General features: G+C 39.3%; 2 protein-coding genes across 4 annotated transcripts in view; one reads left to right on the top strand and one right to left on the bottom strand.

The window, feature by feature from the left end:
• Nucleotides 1–9,488, top strand: part of LOC107741005 (solute carrier organic anion transporter family member 5A1-like) — a 57,034-nt gene extending 47,546 nt beyond the window's left edge. Inside the window, exons 6-10 of the mRNA XM_016553580.1 lie at nt 1,679–1,877; nt 4,216–4,375; nt 5,192–5,433; nt 6,122–6,186; nt 6,485–9,488. Coding sequence (XP_016409066.1) covers nt 1,679–1,877; nt 4,216–4,375; nt 5,192–5,433; nt 6,122–6,186; nt 6,485–6,915 — 1,097 coding nt within the window. The 3' untranslated portion in view covers nt 6,916–9,488. The remainder of the gene's footprint in view (nt 1–1,678; nt 1,878–4,215; nt 4,376–5,191; nt 5,434–6,121; nt 6,187–6,484) is intronic.
• A 949-nt stretch (nt 9,489–10,437) lies between these two features.
• Nucleotides 10,438–24,229, bottom strand: LOC107741006 (cysteine/serine-rich nuclear protein 1-like). Of its 3 annotated transcripts, none has more exons than XM_016553581.1 (5): nt 23,950–24,229; nt 17,671–17,873; nt 14,690–14,949; nt 14,305–14,601; nt 10,438–13,562 (listed from the first exon to the last, which is right to left on the bottom strand). In XM_016553581.1, the coding sequence occupies exons 2-5, from the start codon at nt 17,852–17,854 to the stop codon at nt 12,603–12,605; spliced, it is 1,701 nt and encodes a 566-aa protein (XP_016409067.1). In that variant the 5' UTR covers nt 17,855–17,873; nt 23,950–24,229; the 3' UTR covers nt 10,438–12,602. The 3 variants fall into 3 exon arrangements, with proteins under 3 accessions (XP_016409067.1, XP_016409069.1, XP_016409068.1); XM_016553583.1 differs by lacking the exon at nt 23,950–24,229 and adding an exon at nt 23,244–23,309; XM_016553582.1 differs by lacking the exon at nt 23,950–24,229 and adding an exon at nt 22,890–23,209.
• Nucleotides 24,230–24,754: the final 525 nt, after the last annotated feature.

Raw genomic sequence — 24,754 nt, 5'->3', positions numbered from 1 at the left:
AAAAAAAAAACCTTAAAGAGGTTACCTTGACTGAATCAAAAATGGACTGATGTTGAATTTGATTTCTGTGTTTAGATTGTGTTATGACGCATTTATTAGAGAGTGGTCTTGAGTTTCTACCCAGCTTTTCTTACGCGTTATAAATTTGAATTTACGAGGCGCTCACTCTTGACCGTGCTGAAAGCAGACATGTGCTTGCCTTGCCCACCTAATGGATTTACACAGTGACCTCGGACTGCCAGCAGTCAGCTTTGACTTTCAAATCCCAAGCTGTGATGCCAGCACGTGTGCCACACTGCTCTGCCTCATGCACATTCTGTCCGCTCACTGTTATTCTGCCAGCCTCTGATTTCTATCTGTGGTTCTTAGTCACTCCATCACTACATAAACGTTTGTCCTTGGTCTTTTTTTACTGTGTTTCTTCTTTTTGCTTCATTCTTTAGACTCTAAAATCTACAGGCAAACGGCTGTGACGTGAATAGATGTTTTTCTTTTTGATGATGGTCCTGTGAAATATGTTCAGGATGTTCACATTCCTTCAGGTCTTTGTGTTAACTTCCACCCATAGAAATATGTGGACATTCCTTTCCTTGAGCTGCATTGTCACATTTTACTTCTATAATTTTGTAGAATTTTATTTTTTTATTATTTCTATCTATCTATCTATCTATCTATCTGTCTGTCTGTCTGTCTGTCTTATATATATATGAAATGAGGAGGAAAAGTCCTCAAAAAAATCCTATTTCATATTTTTACATTAACAATGTAATCAATATTCTATTTAATTAAGTATTAATTAAATAAGTATTAATCTCATCAAAAAAAATTAATTAAAGTATTAATCTCATCAAGTTAGTGTTTTTAAGCATTTTACATTTATTCCAAAATAATAACTCAAGGCAGTAACAGATTAAACAGTATATTTTATTTGTGAACTTATGTTCAGCTATTCTTAACTTTTAACAATTTTTTAAATTTTTCGGATCATCGGTCATCAAAGCTCAATAAATACTTGTCACAGACACAGAGATTTACTCCCACAGATCATGTTTTCAGGCTATTTTAAGTCTTATTTTGTATTCGTAACAAAGTGTGAAAATCTCTCAATCTCTCAACAAATCTAAGTGTGTGAGTTGTTTGCTTACTTTTTTTAATTAGTCTTCCCATTAACGCCATTATATTGTTCATTCAGACTGATTCACGAACGCAGAATGTTGCACGAACACGAGTGACATTTATCGCATGAACCAATCACAGCTGATCATAACCCGTCATATCCAATCACATCGCGATGGAGGCATTTCCTCCTCTCACGTGACTTTCCCCCATTCATTCTTAATTACCCCCCACCAAACTCACACTTTAGGGAGTCTGTTAAAACTCAATGGGCTCAGAGGAGGCGACTCGCGCTGTAACTTTACCTGCCGGTGTCGCTATTGGACAGTGTTTCTTTAGAAAAGCGAGTGATTTATACACTTTTTAATGTTAGATTTTGTAATACTGGCATTGTTTTATCTTTGTACTACAATTTTTTTTCTCATCCAATATTGAGGAGACACTGCCTCCCTTGCCTCCTCGGAGGAAACGTCCCTGATACATCATACATACATCATGGTTACACATATCATTCAAGTCTGGTGTTTATTTTGACTGATTTCCGATCCTTTTTTTCTTTTAGGCGTCATTATCGTGCCCAGTGCAGGGGTGGGCATTGTACTGGGTGGCTACATCATTAAGAAACTCAAGCTTGGAGCTCGTGAGTCCGCCAAGCTGGCCATGATCTGCAGCGGGGTGTCTCTTCTGTGCTTCTCCACGCTCTTCATCGTGGGCTGTGAGAGTATAAATTTGGGCGGGATCAATATCCCTTATACCACAGGGTAAGTGAATTACAAGGCATTAAAACCTTTCAGTGTAAGATTTGATGTATACTGCGTAGATTTGGCTATCCTATTTATGTTTTGAGGTTTCCGTTATACTGGGGTTGTATAAACACTAAAATACTACAAACGATGTAAGAAGCATATGTTGAACAGCAGGTGGAAGGGCTGTTTCTTGTGTCATGCTGCATTTCAATGCCCTTACATATGTCTGTACGTATGGTCTGAAAAGACATATGCGATTGATTTTGTGGTTGTTTGCTTGCAGCTCTAACTAAACACAACTTTGTCCTTCTTAAATGTTTCTGTACCTATTGAGCATGCACAATTCAGGCCTTAAAATTGCATTTTCATGTGAAATTAGTAACCACTCACTGCTTTTGGCTGGATAACTTTAACCATATTAAGCCCTAAGATTAAGTACATTAAGATTGTACATCAGTCAGTCTTAGTGTACTTAATACTTTTTTTTTCTCCTGGTTTGGGCTCTTTCACATACTGTATTTGGCCCATGAGCCATGTGTTTGACATTCCTGCTCTGTGAAGTCCATTGTCTATTTCCTTTCGTCCACCTTACAAGGCACCATTGAGTGACATAACAAGTTTCTTGTGCTAAAGTCTGCAGTAGGGGAGTTTGCACACCCTTGACCAGCGAGACATCGTGTTTGTGGAAGACATGGCACTAAAGTGTGAGGCCCTTTTAACAGATAGAGCTCCCCTGTCAGACACAGGTGTAGAAATACATCTCAGAGCTCAAAGTATTGAGTCAACGCTTACATTTCACATCCGTCCGAATAAACTGTTTCTTTATTTCTCAAGGTTAGCCTCTCTCATCCTGTATGTTCTATAACAGTATTCTTTTATGGTTAAAGGAGACACATGCACATTTAGAAGCTCTTATTTATTATTTATTCATTTGCTAACCACAGCTGCTTCAGCTCGGGTGACCTTGAAGAGAAAACTGCTTCCGTTAACTGAAGCTTAAAGGGATAGTTTGTCCACAGATTAAATTCTGTCATTATTTACTCATGTCATTCCAAACCTGTATGACCTTCTTTCTTCTATGGAACACAAATTGAGAGATGTTGACTAGGATGTGAGCTGCAAATGACAAACCAAAGCACCAAGTTATCCCTTTATGTCCTAGAAGAATGAGAACTGACTATTATAGCAGAGGGGTCTGTCTCATTCTGTGTTTAAAGACTGGATTCCGATCGCTGCTGTTTCCGTCCGTCTTGCTGACTGTTATGCCGTGATTCATCCCCTCATTCTGCTGCAGATCTGAGAGGATAATGTAAAGTCAACCAGAGCTGGTGCTGATTGCTCTGTGTTTTATATGGGAAAGAGCTCTGTTTGAATTTGCCTGCCGTTCCCACGGCATTAAAATAACTGTTTATACAGTATCTCTTCATTTAATTATACTGTCTGTCTGTTTTTTTCTTACTCTCTTTTATCCTCTGCGGGAGATGATCGTTTGAGAGGAATAGTGGCTTTGAAAGTCATTTTTTTCTTTTATATAGTCAAATGACAATCAGTCAATAAATCTTAGTGTACTGTTCTGTACTACTTATATTGGTTGTTGTTTAAACATAGTCCATAGATGTCAGTCTAAAAACTCTAAACCTCTTATATAAAAGAGTCTAGTAACAATTCTAGATATTGATAAACTAATGGCCAAAATGTTCTACAAAAATGAAACAGATCAATATATTAGCCAACATGTTCAATCTCCCAATATTATATTGAATATATTATATTAAAAAAAATATATTATAAAATATAAATATATTTTTAGATTATTTTAATGAGCCACTCTCATTTATTTAGCATTAAGTTTATATTATATACATCCAAGATTTAAATGATCATTGCTTGTTGGCTGAACAGTAAAAGACTAAAAATAAATAAATAAATATTAACAAAATTAATTAAATTTGTTAACATTATATGTTGTTCATTATATAATAATTAAATAAATTCTAAATAAATCATTTAAATATGTGTGTGTGTGTGTGTGTGTGTGTGTTTGCAAGTATATATGGCCCAGTAATGTTTTGTTTTTTCTCATAATATATATAATGATTATTAAAATTCAAAGCTGAATTTTTATATATATATGCAGTTCATGAATTTTCTTATTGGCTAATGAGTTCTCACATTAGCTAATGCATAAATACAGAGTCTGTCACACAGACAAGTGTGATTTCTCTGAACACCTTTTTCAGTGTTATATGTCAGGTCATGTTTAATGCATTTTAGGGTATTCCAAATATTGCCTACAGCAGCTGATGTGATGCATTTTATTCTCAAACTGTTCCCCCTCTGTGTTTTTCTTCAGGCCGACCCTCACTCTGACCCACAGAAACCTGACGGGAGGCTGTAATGTGAATTGTGGCTGTCGGATCAACGAGTACGCTCCTGTTTGTGGCTCAGATGGCATCACATATTTCAACCCCTGCCTGGCGGGATGCAGCACTGTCGGCAATGACAGCACCGGGGTGAGTCACACTGCATGTCTTTCTGGAGATGCTCCAAATCTTTAGGACAGCACAGATCATTTCAGGTCAAGACATACCCAATGCTAAACACTGATATTAAATCTTAATCATCTAGCACAGGTCTTTCATTCCAGCTACATCTATTTACATGTAAACATCTCATCTCACTATCTTTGCCTATTGTTCTGGGTCACTGATACAGTGTCCATTTTATTCTAGAAAAAAAGCAGATGTGAAAGCTAGTTGGTGTCAGCATGTCTTGTCACATTTGGGTCAGAGCATATACTTTGCATCCCTGATTATTGTTATTAATGATAAATTTATTATAAAATTATTATTATATTTTTAAAGGTTTGTTTTAAATGTATTATTATTATTATTGTTGTTGTAATTTAAAATGTATTAGTATTATTATTATTATTAGTTTAGATTTAAATGAATGAATGTAATTTAATATGAATATTTTCCATAATCACAGAATTGCATCGCAACAATGTCTTTTACATTTTCGGGTGTCAGCATGTCTTGTCACACTTGGGTCAGAGCATATACTTTGCATCCCTGATTATTGTTATTAATGATAAATTTATTATAAAATTATTATTATATTTTTAAAAGTTTGTTTTAAATGTATTATTATTATTATTGTTGTTGTAATTTAAAATGTATTAGTATTATTATTATTATTAGTTTAGATTTAAATGAATGAATGTAATTTAATATGAATATTTTCCATAATCACAGAATTGCATCGCAACAATGTCTTTTACATTTTCGAATATCTGTGGTAATGTTCATGTGCATTTTTTAATGCAGATCAGAAACTACACAGACTGTGCGTGTGTGCAGAGCAGGCAGGTCATCACGCCACCCAGCAGCGGCCAAGGCAACCAGCTGCAACTGGTCATAGTGAAGACCTACCTGAACGAGAATGGATTTGCTGTGTCGGGGAAGTGTGATCGCACCTGCAACACGCTCATCCCCTTCCTCATCTTCCTCTTCATCGTTACACTCATCACAGCTTGCGCACAGCCCTCCGCCATTATCGTCACTCTCAGGTAGGAAACAGTGGCTAAAGTTTCTGATCTTTTATGATGACTTATAAGGTGCATTGTTGTTTTTCGTTTAAAACAGAAATCATTAGTGCCGTTTTAGCACGTTTGGGATAAGTACGACTTTTTAATGTTTTCGAAAGAAGTCTCTTATGCTCAGCAAGGCTGCATGTATTTGATAGTTATGAATATTTTGAAACATTATTAAAAATTAAAACAGCTGTTTTCTATTGTAATATATAATAATAATTCTAGCAAAGCTGAATTTTCAGCAGCCATTCCTCCAGTCTTAAGCGTCACATGATCCTTCAGAAATCATTCTAATATGCTGATTTGCTAAACAAAAAACATTTCTAATTTTCAATGTGAAAACAGCAGCTTAATATTTTTGTGTAAACTGTGATACTTTTTTTCAGGTTTATTTGATGCATAGAACGCTTTTTTAAAAAGCAGCATTTATTTGAAATAAAACTCTATTGTAACATTATAAATGTCTTTAATGTCACCTTTGATCAGTTAAGTGCATCCTTTCTGACTAAAAATAATTAATTTCTTTAAAAAAAAAATCTGATACCAAACTTTTAAATGGTAGTGTATCATCATTTTATTTATTTATTTATTTATTTATTTGTCAATTCATGCAATTAGTAGTAGATGGTATTAAAGAATACAATAAAGTAATTTTCTTTTGCAGGTCAGTAGAAGAGCAAGAACGACCGTTTGCTTTAGGAATGCAGTTTGTGCTACTAAGAACTCTGGGTAAGTCATAAATGCTTTATTTACTTGAAGAATGCAAGGCTTTAAAAATCAACTTTGTCATGAAATCCAACAGCCTTGTTTATCACTGCAGCAGAGCTTTTCATATAGCACCACCTTGTGTTCTTAAACGTAAACTACAGCATTATACATTTGAGTTCGATAAGATGACGGAAACAAATGCAGCATAAAATGTAAAGCTTACAGAACCACAAAGTGACTCCACAAGAAAAAAATCAATTGGAAGTTAACAATTCAATCTTCCCTTTACCACAATTCTTCTCTTTTTCCATGTCTGCAGCCTACATTCCCACACCAATCTACTTTGGTGCGGTGATTGACACCACCTGCATGCTCTGGCAGCAGGACTGCGGCATTCACGGCTCGTGCTGGGAGTACGATGTCACTTCCTTCCGCTTCGTGTACTTCGGCCTGGCCGCCAGCCTCAAGTTTGTGGGCTTTGTGTTCATTTTCCTCACCTGGTATTCAATTAAATACAAAGAGGATCGTCTGGAGCGCTGGCAGCGGCGTCTGCCTCCTCTGGGCACCGTCAGCGAGCACATCTGTCACGCGGGAGGCCACAAGAGCCACGCTCGTACCCGCTCCTGCCCCGTTTTCACACCCCGTCCCGAGCCCCCGCTCAACCGCGGACACTGCAGCCAGAGCTGCCCCGGAAACACCCTCAAAGCAATAACCCCACCTTCCCGCTCGCTGCAGGAAATGCACATTTGAGGAACGTGAGCCCTGACATCTGCCTCCATGTGCCTTCCTGTCAGGTGTCAGACAGCGTGCGACATACGCCGGTTTTGCTCCGCGTGGCTTTCAGGGGCTTGCTGTGCTCACCGATCTCAATGTCACCAGTACAAACTCACAGCAAATACACATTGCGTAGTATTTGCTGTCGAAGCGTATGGAAGACATCTCATGGTGCTAAATGAGGAACAGAGAGGACATTTCTCTGTATCCAATCTTGGGTTCCAAGATTATTATATAAAAGAGACGTAACACAAGCACAAATGGATATCAGTACTATGCAACGCTGTACCGCATTAAAGCCTCCAGGCAGTCGCTTTCTACTGTATGATCATAATTCACAGAACATCTCACATGGTCTTTCTGAACAAATCTGTGAAGAAATGCACTTCGAAATGGTGTTAACAACTCCCTTCTGGTTAGTTTGGAGGCGTCAATGTGATTCGGATGGTATTCAAGGAGCTGTACGAGAACATTCAGCCTCCTCCAGACAGATCACATGGTCCTGTATGTAAATTCAGTGCCTCAGATTGCCCCGTGAGCAGTGAGGTCTGCTGGCACTGAGTGGACTGCTAAAACGCATTTGGAGAAGGACCTTGAAGCCTTGTCTTCTCGTTCTTCATCCTCATAATCATTCTGTCTGTTCAGTGATTGACTGTCAAATGGCGATATGTGTTTAGATGCATACTGTTGGATCAGATGTTTCTTCAGTGGTCCAGTATCAGGTCTTGAAGAAGTCAGATCAATTCGATGGATTTTTTGGCAAATCCGTATTCAACCCGGTTTTGTTTTTTGTAAGTGTGCACAACAGAAAACACATGAAATCTGTTGTTTACAAACCCGATCCTAATCATATCTATATCTGGTTGAAATCTGATTCAAATCAGATTTTTTTTTCTCAGTCTAAATGGTAAAATCAGACAAACCAGACATGTCAATATTTCTCTCTCTTTCCTTATATACACTCTAAAAATAGTTCTTTATTGTCATCTGTGATTCCATGAAGAACCTTGAACATCCATGGATGCTTTCCATTGTTCTTTCAAAGTGGAAAAAAGCTTCTTTAGTTTCTAAAAATGTCCTTCAGAAGGTTCTTTTGGGAACCCAAAATGGATCTTCTATGGCATCATTTCAAAACCCAAAAAAGTCAGTGCTTTCGGACAGTATGGGTTCCTAAATGTCTCATTTGGTCTAAAGCTTAAGAGATGTCATGGTAGATATGAACCCAGGCTAAACGTTTACTTTTTTGTCCTCTTGTTCACTCCAAGAATGATAACTATGAATATTAGCGTCCACACCAATGGACAAAAACATTGTTATATGAGGTGCATTTTGATTGACTGTCATTCATCAGCATAAAAAAATCATTCTGAAACTGATTCCAGCGATGTTTCTCTTTGTCATTACCATTGTGGTGTGACTTCCCTATTTTCAATCAAATAAAAACATTTATTAAAACTTTATAGTTATCATGCTTTGTGTGAACAGCCCTTTACGCGCAGTTGTTGTATGAGAAAGTCTCATGGCATCATGTTGATACACATCAGATTTCATCCGCGGTTCGATCACCAAAATATAATTCCTGGTTAAAAACCAAATCGGATTTGTGTGTAGTGTGAACACAGCGATTCAAATCCAGATTCAAATGAGGAAGATTCAGGATTCAGTCGACCGCTCATGCTGCTGCTGCTGCTGCTGCGTCCAAATACCTGAGCATGTCTGAGCAGCTTTAGCGACAGCATTGGTAAAGCCATAGCATAATGAGAATGGATTCTCCGCTTTGGTTTTTGGAGCTGTTGATGTACATGAGCATGTGCTTCGGCTACAGCCTGATCCTCAAGCACTGGCTCTATTCTTATGCACCAACTATGTATAATTAAAGCCTCTGCCTAATAATATGCAAACCTCAGATTTTCAGTACTCTGTGATTGGTTTATAAAGCCAGTTTGGCAGTTCATTAGATGTAGTCCAGTTACTTTTGATCAGTACACAGTACAGAAGTCATGAAGTTTTTTAGCCGTGTGATTTACATAGGTATATTTGGTTCAGTTATGATTAATGAGGGACTAACTTGGTAGCTAGATACTTAGCATGCAAACAACAAAACCCAGCTTAATCAATAAAAAAAAAATGGAGACCATGCTGTGTTAATTTCATATCTCCACTTCCAAATGATTTTGTAAGCTGTACTGTATTATGATCCCAATTTCCGAACCACAATATGAGTACATACTTTTTCCAGACCTGTTATTGTCTGTTTTTCATAAAAGTTGTTGAAGAGGTAGTTCAGATGCTGACTTCAGTATTAGAATGACTTTTAAAAATTAGGGTGTAAGAAGTAAGATCAAGCCCTTCTTGAAATGACTTTTTTTCATGTTTGTGAACTATAAGCTGTACCGTGGTGAAAGTCTGATCTTTTTACAATAATCAGGAGCTCCCCATTAGTTTGACCTACAATGTGAGCTGCTCAAAATCAGTCTGATGGAAGCGGTTATGTAGTGGCTGCAAGACAGCCTCAAATGAATGTGAAGGATCTGGAAATAGAGGAAAAAGTAAAAAAAAAAAATTAATTTCATCATGAGAATAACGGAAATCGACAAATGCAAAAAATTACAGAAGCCCTGAAGAGAAATATTATTTACGTAATTATATATATATATATATATACTTTTTTGTTGCCAATTTCAAAATTTCCCATATTTCAGGTGCCTTGGCAGAGCAACACAACAGCATGCAGTGTTAAATTAGACCACTCACACAGGTTTCAGTTAACTTTTTTTTTTTTTTTTTCAATTTTATTTCATGCCCATATTTGACTCATTTGCACCTAAAACTCTTAAGTTATTTCTTTTAAAGATCAGCTCACATTTGATGTCAAATGAATGTGTTGGAGTCTACTTTTGCTATCAGCAGGGCTGATTTCAGATCAGTGTAAAGGCCCGCTGTGTTTGTCTATCTTCAGTACTCATGGACACATGTGAACTATTCATTTACTTTAATTCTGTCTTGGTTCTTCAATACATGTATTTATTGAAATAAAAGAGTTTAGAAAGAAGTGGCAATGGAGACAATGTATCATGTGTGAAGTTGTTTTGAGTTCTTCATGTCATTAAAAACAACCAAATGGTTTAATTCTTCAGTGACAAAGCAGTATATTTGTATAGTTTGTGTTTTTAAAATTGTCATATTTTATAAGGAATCACATTTTTTCTTCAGAAACTCGTCTTTTTCTTTTAGTAGACAGCAGCACCACCTACAGGGAGACCATAAACATAACACTTTTAATGGTAAGAAACATCAGGAGCGTTAGAATGGTTTAGTTTATGGCTTTAAAACAAATTTATTTAGCTGAAAAAAAATTCAAAGGCTGGCCTTTAAAGCAACTTTTTATAATTTTTTTAAAAATATTTGTATATTAGGGCTCAGTGGTCATATTTTTGATTTACAAACTTATCACCCACACACTCGCAATACACAAAAGAAGACAAACAATGGCAGATATAAGAAAAAGCTTGACTTTTATTTTGAAGGGACAAAGTACTGTCAAATGGCTCGAATGAAATGAACAGCTTGAAACTGTTAAGCGTGAAAATATATAATATAAAAGAACTGCTTGGTTTTGTCTTTAGTTTCGTTGAAGCAGAAAATATATACAACAAAAAAGGCAGAAGTAAGAAACACTTTGAAAAGCATCAGAACAAAACATACATCATGGCTAATAAATACCGATCATTTCCATTTCATGGCGATGATGAGGTGATGCATCTTTACAAGGGGATAAGAAGCTGGACTCAATGAATGAAGTTATTAGCTTCAAGAATGAAGGCAAAAATGAAGCAAATACATTTCTGATTGTGCATTTTTTTGCTCTAAACGCATGTAGTACTGAGACAAATGAACGGGTGTTGCATGCAAATGCTCCTATCGGGTCAAATATCTCTGCGCCGACAGCTAAAGTCTGGATGGTCAGATATGTACATCGATTCATTTCCTCAAAACTCATTCAGAAACATACAAACTTCTTCACTGAGAAGTGGAAACCATATGGGCAACACAAATTTGCATATGATACACGTTGCATAATATATGCAGGTTTTTTCAACAAAACGTTTTTGAAACTACTTAATTTATACCCACAATTCATGTTGTCAGTTGTGTTCACCCAACCAGTCGGAGTACAATCTTGGTAAATTTGTTTAGGTAGTTACATCGTAAGTAAACCCCCACTTTATGCCTGGCCAGAATACATTTTTCAAGCGTAGATTTAGCTCTATTAATATATTACAAATGTTTCGATATTTGAAGAACAATGTGGATTTCTTAATAAAATAATTTGTCAATAAACAGATTAGAATTCTCTCAAATCTACATAGTTACAAAATGTTAATTCTCTATATCACAGGCAAAGTCATCGGAAACGGATTATTTTTAATCAATAGGTAGGTTATACAGCATCATCTCAAGCGGCTCCTCGTGTTAACAGGCACAAAGACTCAACTTTTCTTTTGTTAAGCACACCGTTCTCTTTATTGCCCGAACCATGAATAAATTAAGTTCTAATGCTGAAATGCTAAATGTGAAATAACAACCAAAAGTGTTACTTCATAGTAATGGAATAGATTATTAAATACTTTGCAGTTGGTGCCCCTTCCTCGACAGCTGAAACATAAAGACGTGCTTCACACAGGTTAATGTAGGTGAGAAACGTGAACAAGCTGCATTATTTCCACTTCTCAAGAGCACAGTGTGGCTCAGATAATATTCAGCTGGCGTTCGGAGAAAAAATAAATAAATCGGTAAGAATAAATAAAAGCAATTCGAAAGAATGGTCAACAGATCTCACAGTTGCATTACGCGATATCTGCGGCGTGTAGAATAAATTAAAAGAAAAAGGTTCACTTTTCTCCACCTTGTGCTGATGATCCAACACCAAAAAGATGGCATGAAAACAATCTCAGATTCAGAGGCGACGGGGCCGACGTGATGTTGACCCATCTGTGCTCTGTTCATTTTTTTCACAGATAAAGTGCTAACTGAGGAGCCTCTGGTGGGATTTGTGTACCGTTTAAAAATCCCAAGGAGCCGTTTTGTGGAACAGGAGTCTTCCTCTAGCTTTGCAAAATAAGTACAGACCACCATCTCAAGTCCAAAAAACGACTGAGACAGAAGCCCCTCCAAAACGGGGCCATTTAAATGCTGTTTGTTTTGGTGGAAATTCTCTGAAAAACGCCTAATAACAGCGATGGTCAAAATGCATTGCTTCTGAAAGCTAGAAAAAGTCCCTGAGATACATAATCAGCATTATGACTCCCACTGGTGCCCCTTCTGGATTCATATAAATAACCTTAGCAATAATAATAATGGTAAATGTTGATAATACCACCAATGTAGGCGAGAAGTTCTTCACCTTCCTGGCCATATGTACAAATATTCAAAAATCAGTCGGCCAGGCTTGTTTTTGAACTGAAATGTTAGCTGCCACAGCAATGGCAATAATGATAATAAAGCTTGTTATAATAACTTAATGCTTTGCTAACATCGTAAAGGCAGATAATGCAAAGATTGATATCCGGGGATGGAGGGTCTCCATTCATGAAGTAAAGAAAAACAAAACACATAGCATTCATTTACAATCCCCTAGTTCATTTGTACAGAAGAGCCCCCCGTTAGACTTTTACAGACTCCATCACTGAAAGCTTCATGGCATCTTCAAGCATTTGATTGTCCGTGAAGGTTGCCGGAGGTTCTGGGACCGAATCCGACAAGCCAATCAGAGACTCCAGGAGACATGTGCCCGGGTCGGCAGCCTGCGGAAGGCTGGGGTAAGTAGGCAACTGGAACTGAAAGAAGTTGTCCATGTGTTCGTACTCCTTTAAGGAGTTGTACAACGAGCTCGGTCCAAGGCAAGGAAAGCCGTCGAAGAACTCCAGGTCTGATTCGGATGAGAGGCTCAGGTCCATGTAGCTGGCCGAGTGATCGATGGAGGGCGAGGGCGTGTGGGGGACGGAGCCGCTGTGGAACAGACCGTTAGCTTGATTAGCGTTCTCGTCTAGGAGCTCAGACATGGCCATGTGGCTGTTGTCCGTTTGTGACGTGCTAAGCTTGTCGTCTGTCGCGCTGAAGATGCCGTAGCCCATGGACTCGCTCTTTTTCTGCTGGTAGTCACAGTTGTTGTTGTTGTTGTGCTCCCTGACAGAACAGTCCTCATTGTCTGTGTCGCTGAAGCTTAGGATTCTCGTAAGTCCGTTTTCGTCAACGTCTAGCGGCGACTGCTCGCTCTGAGCGTTTTCGGAGTCCTCGCTCTGGCCTGAAGAACTGGACGAATCGGTCATGTCGCTGCTACAGCTGTTCTCGCCCACGGCTACTAGCTCCGAGTTGAAGTGAAACGTGGGTCTGTCTGGCGTGGTGCTGCTCTCTGCTGGGTGGATTGGGGAACTGCAGTCTGGCAGATCTTCAGAGGGGGTTTTGCTCTCTGGCATGTGCTCTTCCAAACGCTTCTCCAGCTCTAGCTTCATGATGGTGTGGATGTAGTGGGTCTGAACTCGGCTGGAGTTGAACTCGATGCGGCCTGCCGTGTTCCCACAGCCATCTTTAGTGCAGCCACATGGGAAGGATGAATGGTCCATCTGTGAAGCCAAGAAACATTACATTAATGTATGAAGAAAGTGTATATAGAACGCAGTATTAGAATACAATTACATGTGGCATTTGAACTATTTTAACTTTATAAATATAATATACTTTTTAAAGACATGTATTTAACTACCTGAATTGATTTTAATAGTAGTTTAAGATTTAAATTAAAAGAATATTTAGTAAATAAATAAAAATGTAAAAAAAAAAAAATTATAAATAAAAATGTAAAAAAGTTTGTTGCATATAATTTTTATAATTTTTTGAGCATTAAAATATGATAATATACACTACCATTTGGAAAAAAAAATTTTACTTTAATTTTAAGTTAATTTTTACTTTTTTGAAAGTAGTATCTTATGCTCACCAAGGCTGCATTTATTTGATCACAGTAATATAATACAGTAATTGAATACATTAATATTGTGAAATATTACAGTTTACAATAAGTGTTTTGTATTTTAATATATATTAAAGTGTAACTTATTTCTATGAATTTTCAGCAGCATGAAAGAAATGACTTTACTGTCACTTTTGATCATTTTAAAGCATCCTATAAAAACACACAAAATATTAATTTTAGCTGATTTGGTCAGTTCATGTATAACCCCATGACTTTGATGTTTCTTGCGTCATTCTGTACAGTTTGAGCTACAGGAATGATATCTGTAAATATTAGCCATAACCTTGGGATGGCATATTCTAAAAGAAGTCTGTCGGGACTGAATCGCTCACCTGACATTTGATCCCAGCCAAACTACAGTTGCAGGTCTCCGGCTCGCAGAAGCCCTGGCAGTCGCATCCGCAGTCTTCTCTCGACGTACGCAAGTCATGCAGTTGACGCTTCTCATCTTTATCGATTTTCTTCACGCCAGCGGCTTTGAGGATGCCGTATCTTCTCTTGGAGGGGTAGGGATGCAGGAAGGAGCCGTCATCCAAGTTTACTCCACTGAGGTCAATTTCATCCTCTGGGATGTCATCGATAGTCAACCCGTCAGCCTCTTCGGACTCCTGGGTACCATTTTTGGTAAGCTGCACAGAAAAAAAAGGATATTTACATGATTACGACTTTAAAACCTCATGTTTCACAACAATTTGAGAAAATTAAGCGCAAAAATACCTTCAGCTTAAGAGCTTCCAGTTTTTCCTCCCTCAATCGGTTTCTGATTTTCTCTCGCCGTAGGTGGCGCTGTGCTATGGCAAACTCCGCTATTGAGTAGCGGCGCTGGGCACTGTGCCTCTGCACCATGCCAAGGGTGCAACCTCCCCGGCTGGGCACGCTGGTGAAGCCCTGACAGCGAGGAAAGAAGAAGACCGTAACCTGGTCAAACTGCACGTTGCCTCGCCGTGAGCGCTTGGCCTTCTTCAGGATAGATGTGGCTGAGGAAAGAGAGAAAGAGCGAGAGGATAAATATAAGACGTTCAGGCTTGTGGAGAACTTGAAAAGAAAACATTAAGTGGAAAACAGCAGGCGAATACATTCACGGAAATTCATGCTTGGAATTTCTTAATGGAAAATTAGGAGCACATGTCTGAGAGAGAGAGAAAAGAGAGTGGTGGGGGGAAAAAAGAAAGTTCTGTTCCTAGTATCTCATTGGGGAGTATTTGAGTAGGAAGTGTGCCAAGCCTAATGGGAAGACTTGGAGTGGGTGAGTCTCTTGTGTAAACATCAAGATCACATTAACGTTATTGTTGCGGATGTACTAAATCGGCACTAGATGGCAGGCTACACACAGCAAATCAGCTCAGTGCTATTCAGTCATACTAAAACAAGCATATTCCACCACTGAACATCAGAACAGATGTGCAAATAGTTTAGCTAATAGTTTTCAGTCTAATCCAGTCATATGCGAAGACAACTGCATTCCTCTTCGCTCATGTCTGACAAACAATCCACCCAGGAATTTTCCCTTGGCACTGAAGTGTGCCGGGAGAGTTAAGCATTCAAAATCACAAGCCAGCAGCCGGAGGATCTGGAAGTTTGAGGCTTTTGGAAGTGGTGAGGGCACTCAAGACTTAAACTTGCTATTTAATAACATCATAACTTTATAGAAGACGGGCCATCTGTCTGCACATTCCTTGCAAATTATTCCTACAACCAGCCAAAAATCTGCATTCACCGAATAATGTCAGTGGTTAAAGCATCTCAAAGAGAGGAATTCTCTTCTTGAAACAAGAAAACCATATTTTCTTTACTCAAAGTCCTTGAGCTCTGTGCAGGAATACTTGATGTCGAATTGTTAGCCTCTGAGAGAGAGAAGCACATTCTCCCTCAGGGCCACCAGCCCACCGATTGTTATCTGAAGGGAATGAAGGAGATGGATCTTACTGTCCCTGCAGCTGGTTTATATTAGACTTGCAAAGCTGGGAACTCATCCTTGCACGTTTTCCTATCTAGAAGCTTGTGCAAATATGTTTTGCTCATCTAATGGGGGAAAAAAAAAATGTATGATGGAAACCACAAATGCTCTCATATGCCCTCATATATAGACAGGACCATCTCAGAAATACAACGCCATGTTATTGCTTAAAGAACAAAGCAGCTTTATGTATTATCAAGTTGGTATTGGTGACCTTATGAATTAGAGTAAACAAGTTATGCAACAAGACAGTCTAATTCTGGTGACTTTATCCATCTAATATGCTCAAAAATTGATACTCTATGGTTCTTAGTCAGGGTAGAGGCATGTTTTATTTTAAGTCACTGAGGGACAGGCAAAGAGCATGTTCAGTAGTTTGTACTTTTGAGTGTGTTGGTGCCAATCATTATGCAACACTGAAAATACATACAAAAAACTCCAGAAAACATGGTTTGTGAATATTAGACGTGCAAGCTACTGAACAGACTGTACACTACTGTTTAAAAGTTTGGGTCATTTTGGGTCAAATTATTTTATTCAGCAAGAATGCATTAAATTGATATAGAGGGAAAAGACAGACATTCATAAAGACTTCTATTTCAAATAAATGCTGTTCTTTTGAACTTTCTATTTTTACTTTCTTATATCAAAGAATCCTGACAAAACAGCACAAAAACACTTACTGACCACAAACTTTAGAATGGTAGCATATGTCTGTCACTTAGCTTTGTTCTCATTCCCGTCAAATTAAATATGCCGTCTACCCTGACAATGCTCCATTCTCTGACTTTGCTTCATAAACTCAAGCAGACAGCCGTATCGTTTCCCTTCCTTTTCTCTTCATCCTTGCCTTCCTGCTCCGTGCCCCTCTGTCTTTCTCAGCACCTGTGCTGGGTTCATGCCCGGTGCTCAGACAAAGCTCTGCGTTCATTCTGTCTCTGTCACATGGCACACTCGCTGGCTCCCTGCCCTGCCATCCTGGGAAACTCACAACTGTTTGCTTTCCCTACCCTGACTCACCCCAACAACCTGGATGACGGGCCTGGAGGAGGTGACCTCGTGAATGGGGCATGCATCAAAACATCCTGTAATTAGTTGCATCCATGCAATTAATCTTGCACCCTCCCGTATCTCAATATCACCTTATCAGGTAGGACACCTGGTTGAGATAAGCCTTACAGACCTTATGCATAAGAAATATCAATGGAAATGTGAGTTTGACGATTCCACCTTAAAGGAATAGTTCACCCAAAAATGAACATTTGCTGAAAATGTACTCACCCTCAGGCCATCCATAATGTAAACTAGTTTGTTTCTTCATCAAAACAGATTTGGAGAATTTAGCATTACATCACATGCTCACCAATGGATCCTCTGCAGTGAATGGGTGCCGTCAGAATGATTCCAAAAGTTTCTTACAAAAACAGTTTTTTGCTTCAAGACTTAAATTGATTGACTGGAGTTGATTACTTGTGGATTGTGATGATTGTATCAGCTATTTGGACTCTCATTCTGACGGCACCCATTCACTGCAAAGGATCCATTGGTGAGCAAATGATGTAATGCTAAATTTCTCCAAATCTGTTACGATTAATAAACTCTTCTACATCTTAGATGGGCTACGGGTGAGTAAATTCAGCAAATTAAAATTTTTGGGTGAACTACTGTATTCCTTTAAATAAGAACCACTTCTTAACCTTTAATCAGAGAATAAATTAGTACTTCAAGAGGGAAAACTCACTGTTTAAGGATGTTGCTGGGGAGCTGGGGTTGCTGGGGGTCGAATCCAGGGTGTCAGAGTAGCAGCTCTCCCCATCTGAGTCCCACTCTGAGTAGGCAGAGGAGGATAGAGAGGAAGGAGAGGAGGAAGAGTAGCACGGGTCCTCCTCCACCTCCTCATACTTCCTCTTGAGAACCCCGCTCATGGCGCTAGCGTTTGGTGATCTGTGGGTAACAAGCAAAGACAGAAAAGCATTACAAGAGTGCTAAAAGGGCAAAAAATTTTAATTGTACTTTCATGCAATCTGCCTTTGTCCATCAGCTAATTTGTTTTGCAATGGAAATGGTATCGATATTGCAAGTAGCGCCTAGATGTTATCATTCAATGTAGTGCTGTTATTGTCCTAATAGAAGCTAAATGTCCAGTGAGGTTTTTAAATGCAGGCTATGAGCATTACTCTCCAAACAAGCAGCTGACCGCGCTTTATGCTGCCTCTGAGCGGCGAGAAAAACAGGAAGCAATCAATCACGTCCCTCTGGTGCAAGTCAACAATTACCAGACCCTTCACCCACTTCTAAATCCAATCGCTTAGACAAATACATTGATTAGGATGGGGGTTGATTACATAGCCACATTAGTGAGGAGGGAAAATTTAGGTTACCCCACTCAAAAAACACACATCCCAGAACTGGTAGCGGCAATTACGCTTTACACAGCTGCTAAATGCATTTTATGAGACTCTGTAGTAAATGTGTGTACAGCTTGGCACAGTAAACATGTTTATGTAAGCCCAGACTGCATTTGTTGCTGCTCCTGTGGAGAGGTTGCTTATTGGGCAATAAAAGCAATCAATCCATTGGCAGGAAGAGTCTAGCCGGTGCCCACCAGCTTTTAAGGGTCAGAGCCGGTGCAGCACAGTGGCATTTACACAAAACCATCATTTGATACTGGTGGCTGCGAACTCGTTTGTTTCTCTAAACCCCAGTCAGCTAGTTCATCTCAGGCTCGGCCTCTCGATGCACTCCACAGCTTAGACACGTTCCTGCTGAAACAGGCAGAATGGAAGGAAGGAAGGAAAATGGGAAAGGAGGAAACAGTTTGATTTAGAGATAAGAGTTTTCACTGCTGCTTGAGTGAACGGACAAAAATTAAACTTAAGATGTGACAGCTAGCCATCCTATGCTAACTGGACTAAGAAAGTGCATTTTTCCCCCCAGAAGACTAAGGGATAATGAGCAGTAAATAAGTGTTTTAGAACAAGTCTTGTTCCCAGCAAGAAAGCCACTTTGAAGAAAAAGTGACAGACGGTCGTGACTGGCAGATTATACAGCTCATGATTTTGGTCTATGACAAAAAAATAATAAAGAGCCAAAATGACACTGAATCATCCCTGCCATTTAGAGTGTGATTAACACAATATGACTCAATAGTAGTCTGCTGTTGTCTATTAATCAAACTTGGCACTTGATTATTGGTAGTTTTATTAAAGCAAACTACTACTTTTTGGTGCCACTGTATTTTAAAAAAAACTCTAATTAACTGACTTTCACCAGTGTTAGCATTCAATAATGCATTTGTATAACTAATGCTACCTAGCAAATTACAAAATATAATTTTTTTTTTACACATTATAATTGAGATGCCTTAATGTAGCCTTGTTTATTAACTTATACTTTTTAATTTATACAAAGCAAAATAATATAGAATTTTAATTTTGGTGATTTTTTGTTATTGCCCATAATAGGAAATTAATATTTGTTGATCCCTAATCTTTAGACAAGAGTGTGTAGACTTCCTTTTCCCACAGATTGCCTTGTTTACAAGCAGAACTTCTATCCCTGTGCATGTGTGTTTCACACATTAGTGCTGCAGTCGCAAATGTGCCAGACATCGAGGGCACGTCTGTGCTGTCTGCACATTCAGCCATCTCTCCCCGGCTGCCAAATATCACTGCCAAAAAGCAGAAGGTGAGTCTTTATCTTCGTCTGAACCTGACAATATCTTCCACAAGTCAAACTTATCTGCTCATGCAACACCAGTCAACAGCAACCCTGACAAGAGGAAATATAGTTGGAAAGTTACACAATAGTTTGTGCCATACTCAGGACAAAAGACACAGCAAACAGCTGACTTGCTTGAAAACAGCAGGACACGCGAAAGGACATGATCTATTTTTATTGCAAACAGTATGTGTCCAGATCTGTCCTGATTTGCATGCGAACAGAGCCAGCTCGGGGAGCGTGAACCCTTACATGCTACGTCTTGATTGAAAACAAGCAGCATTCTGCACAGACAAGCCCACAGGAAAATCTCTGTATATAAACGGCAAGGTGACGAGAGAGAACTTGACACTTGACTTTGGCCACACAAGAGGAGAAGACTCATCCTCATCTGCTCATTTGACTAGTAAATTGCATTGCGCCTTTTCCCACCGTCACGTTTCAAGACACAATCCACTCACGCTTTGTACCTGCACATGGTATCCGGTGCTCGTTCTCACTCGAGTTTACCTTCATTTAACAAAGACAGAATCCCTGAGGACGGCATGCATGCCTAGCAAGCAGAGGATTTTTAATTAAGGACTCTGGACAGTGAGGAGAGGGGTAGGACGCCACAGAGACAGAGGGGGGAGAGAGAGGGAGAAACCTGGGTGTTAGAAGTGGGTCATTGTCTCTTGACTGCAGCCTACCTGACACATTGATTTGTTAATCTTGCCTAACGGGCAGAAACAATGACGATGAGCTAATCCCTGGAACAAGAGAGGGGGGATGCGGGGGGCTCAGCTGGAGGTCAATCTGGAGCTTGTCCTGTTGCACTCCAACATCAGCGGCGACTAGAAATATGAGTGAGAATCTCACAAATAAAAAAAGTGAGCAGTCAAAACACATAAATCTGCTACAGAGCAGGTCTGGATTTCACATCCAGGCAGAAGCTGTCACCGGCAAAGTATCCCAGAAGCTCTGAGCAGGTGAAACGTTCACACTGGAGCATAAATTATGCAGGGCTGCCATTCCAATAAAGGCAGTGCACTGATGAGGTATTCTCAATGCTGTTGTCACTAAGGACAGCGGAAATAAATCTCGTGCACAAAGCGAGAATGGCCACAAAAGCAGCGGACTTCTGAAACCGGATCCGTTGTCAGCAGGCTCATTGCAGTTTAATGTAGCACAAGTTAAACACAAAGGCTTCATTAAAACTTCTCGAACTCCCCGCTCCCACTGTCCTGCTTTCAAAAAGCAGCAAACTGTGGAATCCCAACCTGATCTTATGCAAGAGTGTTGACTTTGCCCCTCCAGCTCACGGCTTCCATCCAGATGATAATCAGCAGCATGTACCTCATCTAAAAAGTGCGACTACGATAACAGGCTGCGAAAGATGGTGTAAAAACCCTTGCGAGATTAGTGGAATCAAATCCAGATTCCACAACTCACCCTGACTGCAGTTCTTAAAAGCTGACCAGCAGGGGGAGGAGGGAGTCGTGTGTTGTGCTGATCATCACTCTAGATGTTCAGCTACGCCAGAGACATTCTGTTCCTAAACCTCAACCCATGCAGAGTACACATTCATCCCAAATAGGAGCGCGCACTGATGTGGGAGGAGGGTAGCCGGCGAGAACTTTAAACAAATAAATAATGCGATGTCTCCAGCTCCCCTGGCAACGGCGACACATTCTGTAATAGTCTATCTTATCCCAGATGTGTCTGTGTAGTCCAGACCGCTATTGCCCAAGAGGAACCACCTCAGACAAAAACATCTATAAAAACACCTGATGAGGCGTCACAAGTCATCACAGATTACATTATTAGGGTGGAGATTAAGATTTGTGTCATACAGCTGTATGGACTCTCTTCATCAAAATATGCATTTCCAAATTAGAAATACACAGACAAAGATCTTTAAACACCACACGTACGGCTACAGAGTACAACAGTTTACTTTACTGGCATCCAACGTGAAATTTAGTATCTAAGAAAGACAATACTTCTGACTTCGTTTGTTTAAGGGATTTAAGGGAGTGCCAGGGGGTCCATATAAAAGTTTTAAAATGATAAAAATAAGATTAAATTAAACAAACAAACTGATTAAAATGGTTAAAATAAGTTACTTAACACATCTAACAGTACTATCAAACTTGGGGGTCTGTGGCATCTAAAAAAAAAATTTTAAACCTTTTATTTTGGCTTTAATATCCTAAAACACCCTCGGAAAATGATTTTGCAGTTTTGAGTGAATCGTTCCTCACATTTTAAGTCAACGAGTGGAAAATATGAGCGCTCAGGAAACTGCCTAAACTGAAAGCAAATTGTTCCATCACACCAGGAACAATTTGCATCAATATCCGAAATGCAAACTTCCAACAGAGTGCGCAAAGTGTAGCTTTCTTGAGAAGTCATCAGCATGAGTTTGTTCTGAATAACTTAATGGTGGCAAAACAAATACTAGCCATCTTTACCAATCTCTTAAGACTCCCAAGGGAGAGTATTTGTGTGTGTCAAGGGTGGGGGAGCTCAGGGGTCAGCAGCTCACGTCTGGGGCACTCACTGGTACCTCACAAACTGGGAGGAATGCTAGAGAGTGACAAAACAGATGGGACTCCTCTGCTTCTCTGTTTTAGAGACATCAGGACCTCCACCTCCCCCAATAGAACTGCACAAATTCCACACACTGAACTTATACCAAATAGGAACACCCAGTCTGTGGGTGGGAGCTTAATAAAAAGATGACATGTGATGTACACTAATGATGTTGACATCATCTCAGTTAAAAGGTATGACTGCTCTAAATGAGACGCATGAAGACTTTAAAAAAGAGGGAAGGAAACCAGTTGACTGATTTCAATGACCATGGTACACGTGCAAGTTCACACCTCATCAACCCACAAGTACATAAATTTTTTTTTTTTTTTATCTTTTATGGTTCCTATTTGATAAGTTTAACGTGTACTCCAAGGTATGTAAACAAAATTCGATTAGCAATATTAACTATTCCCACAAACAATCCAAGTGAGGTCGCGCAAGAGACACGAATCAGCGCTCGCTCACACTGAAGCACGCGCAACACAAACACACTCAAACTTTCGAAACATCCACAAATACGCAAAGATTATCGCAATAACAAGTGCTGCCGAGCTGGTATTTTGACAATACACTAAAGCTTACATACAAGCTTTAAGTGAATGCAAAAACTTCCACTCTCAAACATTCAATCTGCTTAGGCTACCGACAGGGACTGTGAATTACCTCAGAATGGAATCCAGTAAATATGTAACAAAAGAGTGTGAAATGAGACCATTAGGTTACATTTTCACTTCAGTTACGCCAATCACGCCGCGCACAACCTGTCAGTAATTGTTGAATAATCTCTTGTGATGACACTCCTCGTGATTGACTGATGTCAATCACAGCAATCATCATATAAACTGTTATATCATAAGAATAAGAAATGTTTGGTTTTAAAGCAAGAAAACGTGGATGTAAATTAATCCTTTACATTTGTGTATACAGATACGCATATTTGTGTATGGATTTATATTGGCAATCATTCAACTCAACCAAGTGAAATTGGGCTCGGATCAAGTAAGGTTTCCCTCAGACCTGCATTCATCCTCGCATGCACCCACGGTGACGTCACTGAGGACTGGACGTGCATGTGAGGCTGAGCGCAGATCTGCAGGCAGACTATTAAAATGATGCGGTGTGGCACCTTAAGGAGTCGCTCGCGCTTCAGAAGACACACCAGCACTATAAAACGTGAACGAGGAATGCACTCGACGCATAACACACATCCAAACCAGCAATTACGGCTTATCGGATAGGCTACACACACATACAGTGCTGGAATTCTGCCAGTGGATCCGATCAGAACCGACAACAGCTGCTTACGAGAGTGATCGTTTAATCAAACCCAGCGACCGCAACCATTTAAAGTGTTTGACAGAGAAAACGCTTATATTTAGCTACTCCGAACAATACACTACACTTAAGCATGCGGGTTAAAATAATAGGCTAAATCGTTTAAGGATTTATTAGTGAAACAAAATGTGTGTATACATTGATTTACATTAAAAACCCAAAACAATGGTGAATAATGTAAACTTTAGTTAGTTTTTTTCTATGCCACCGGCAGCATACAACAATGTCCTCTCCCTTCGCTATTTGAAATAGTTACACAACACATTTTATCTGTTTACACTGGCCAACAAAAGAACATTGAAGTATCTGGCTGGACTCCAGCACCGAGGTTTGCCTATTAGACACATTACAAGTGCAGCGTTAAACAGCGCGGACCTCCGCTACTCACCAATAACGTGTCCGATCAGCATTAGTATATCACAATAGAGGAAAAGAAGAAGCGGTAATAATCCAAGTGATACGAAAGCGCGTTTATCCGTATAGAGATCCCGTTCTGTCTGTGTGGCTATTGTGCGCTCGGCGTACTGAAGCAGCAGCTGAAGCTGTTCCTCTTGTCTGAAGCAGACGGCTGAGCAGCGCAGTCTTTTCGTCAGTGGAAAACTCCCTCCTGGCGTGTGACGCAGGCGGTGACTCTGCCCACGCGCCGCTTCCTGCCTTCCGCGCGGAGCGACACTCCTCCTGGCGCGCTCGCATCCTGACACAAAATCACTATAGTAACATGATTGAGGAAAAGACCGAAACACAATAACTGCGGGTTATGGGAAATAGCAAATGTTTCATTACTCTGAAAAAAATGTACTGTAACCATAGTTCCTGTAAATACTGTAGTAATCACAGTAAATAAAATTTCCTAAAAACATAGTAAGACCTTTCAGAATCTTTCTGCTATTTTGTATAACAGTGACACATTAATATGTTTACTATGGTAAACTGTGTGTGTGTGTTAGTGCTGTCAAACGATTAATCGCGATTAATCGCATCCAAAATAAAAGTTTTGTTTACATAATATGCGTGTACTGTGTATATTTATTATGTATTATATATTAATATACATGTAAATATATGGAAATATTTTCAAAATATATATTGTGTGTGTATTTGTTTATACATAATAAATACACAGCACACACATGTAAATAAATAAATAAAATTATTAAATATATATGTATGTGTGTGTGTGTGTATATATATAT

This window comes from Sinocyclocheilus rhinocerous, unplaced genomic scaffold (assembly GCF_001515625.1).
Source record: "Sinocyclocheilus rhinocerous isolate Xijiao unplaced genomic scaffold, SAMN03320098_v1.1 scaffold2000, whole genome shotgun sequence".
NCBI classification, from domain to species: domain Eukaryota; kingdom Metazoa; phylum Chordata; class Actinopteri; order Cypriniformes; family Cyprinidae; genus Sinocyclocheilus; species Sinocyclocheilus rhinocerous.
The sequence above is the reverse complement of the archived record's forward strand: the minus strand, read 5'-3'. Positions and strand labels throughout refer to the sequence as shown.

Coding starts and splice junctions, on each gene's coding strand:
- LOC107741006 (XM_016553581.1), bottom strand. CDS start 17,854: ATGAGCGGGGTTCTCAAGAGGAAGTATGAGGAGGTGGAGGAGGACCCG. Junction 14,950..17,670: donor CCCAGCAACATCCTTAAACA/GTGAGTTTTCCC, acceptor CTCTTTCCTCAG/CCACATCTATCCTGAAGAAG. Junction 14,602..14,689: donor TGGAAGCTCTTAAGCTGAAG/GTATTTTTGCGC, acceptor TTTTCTGTGCAG/CTTACCAAAAATGGTACCCA.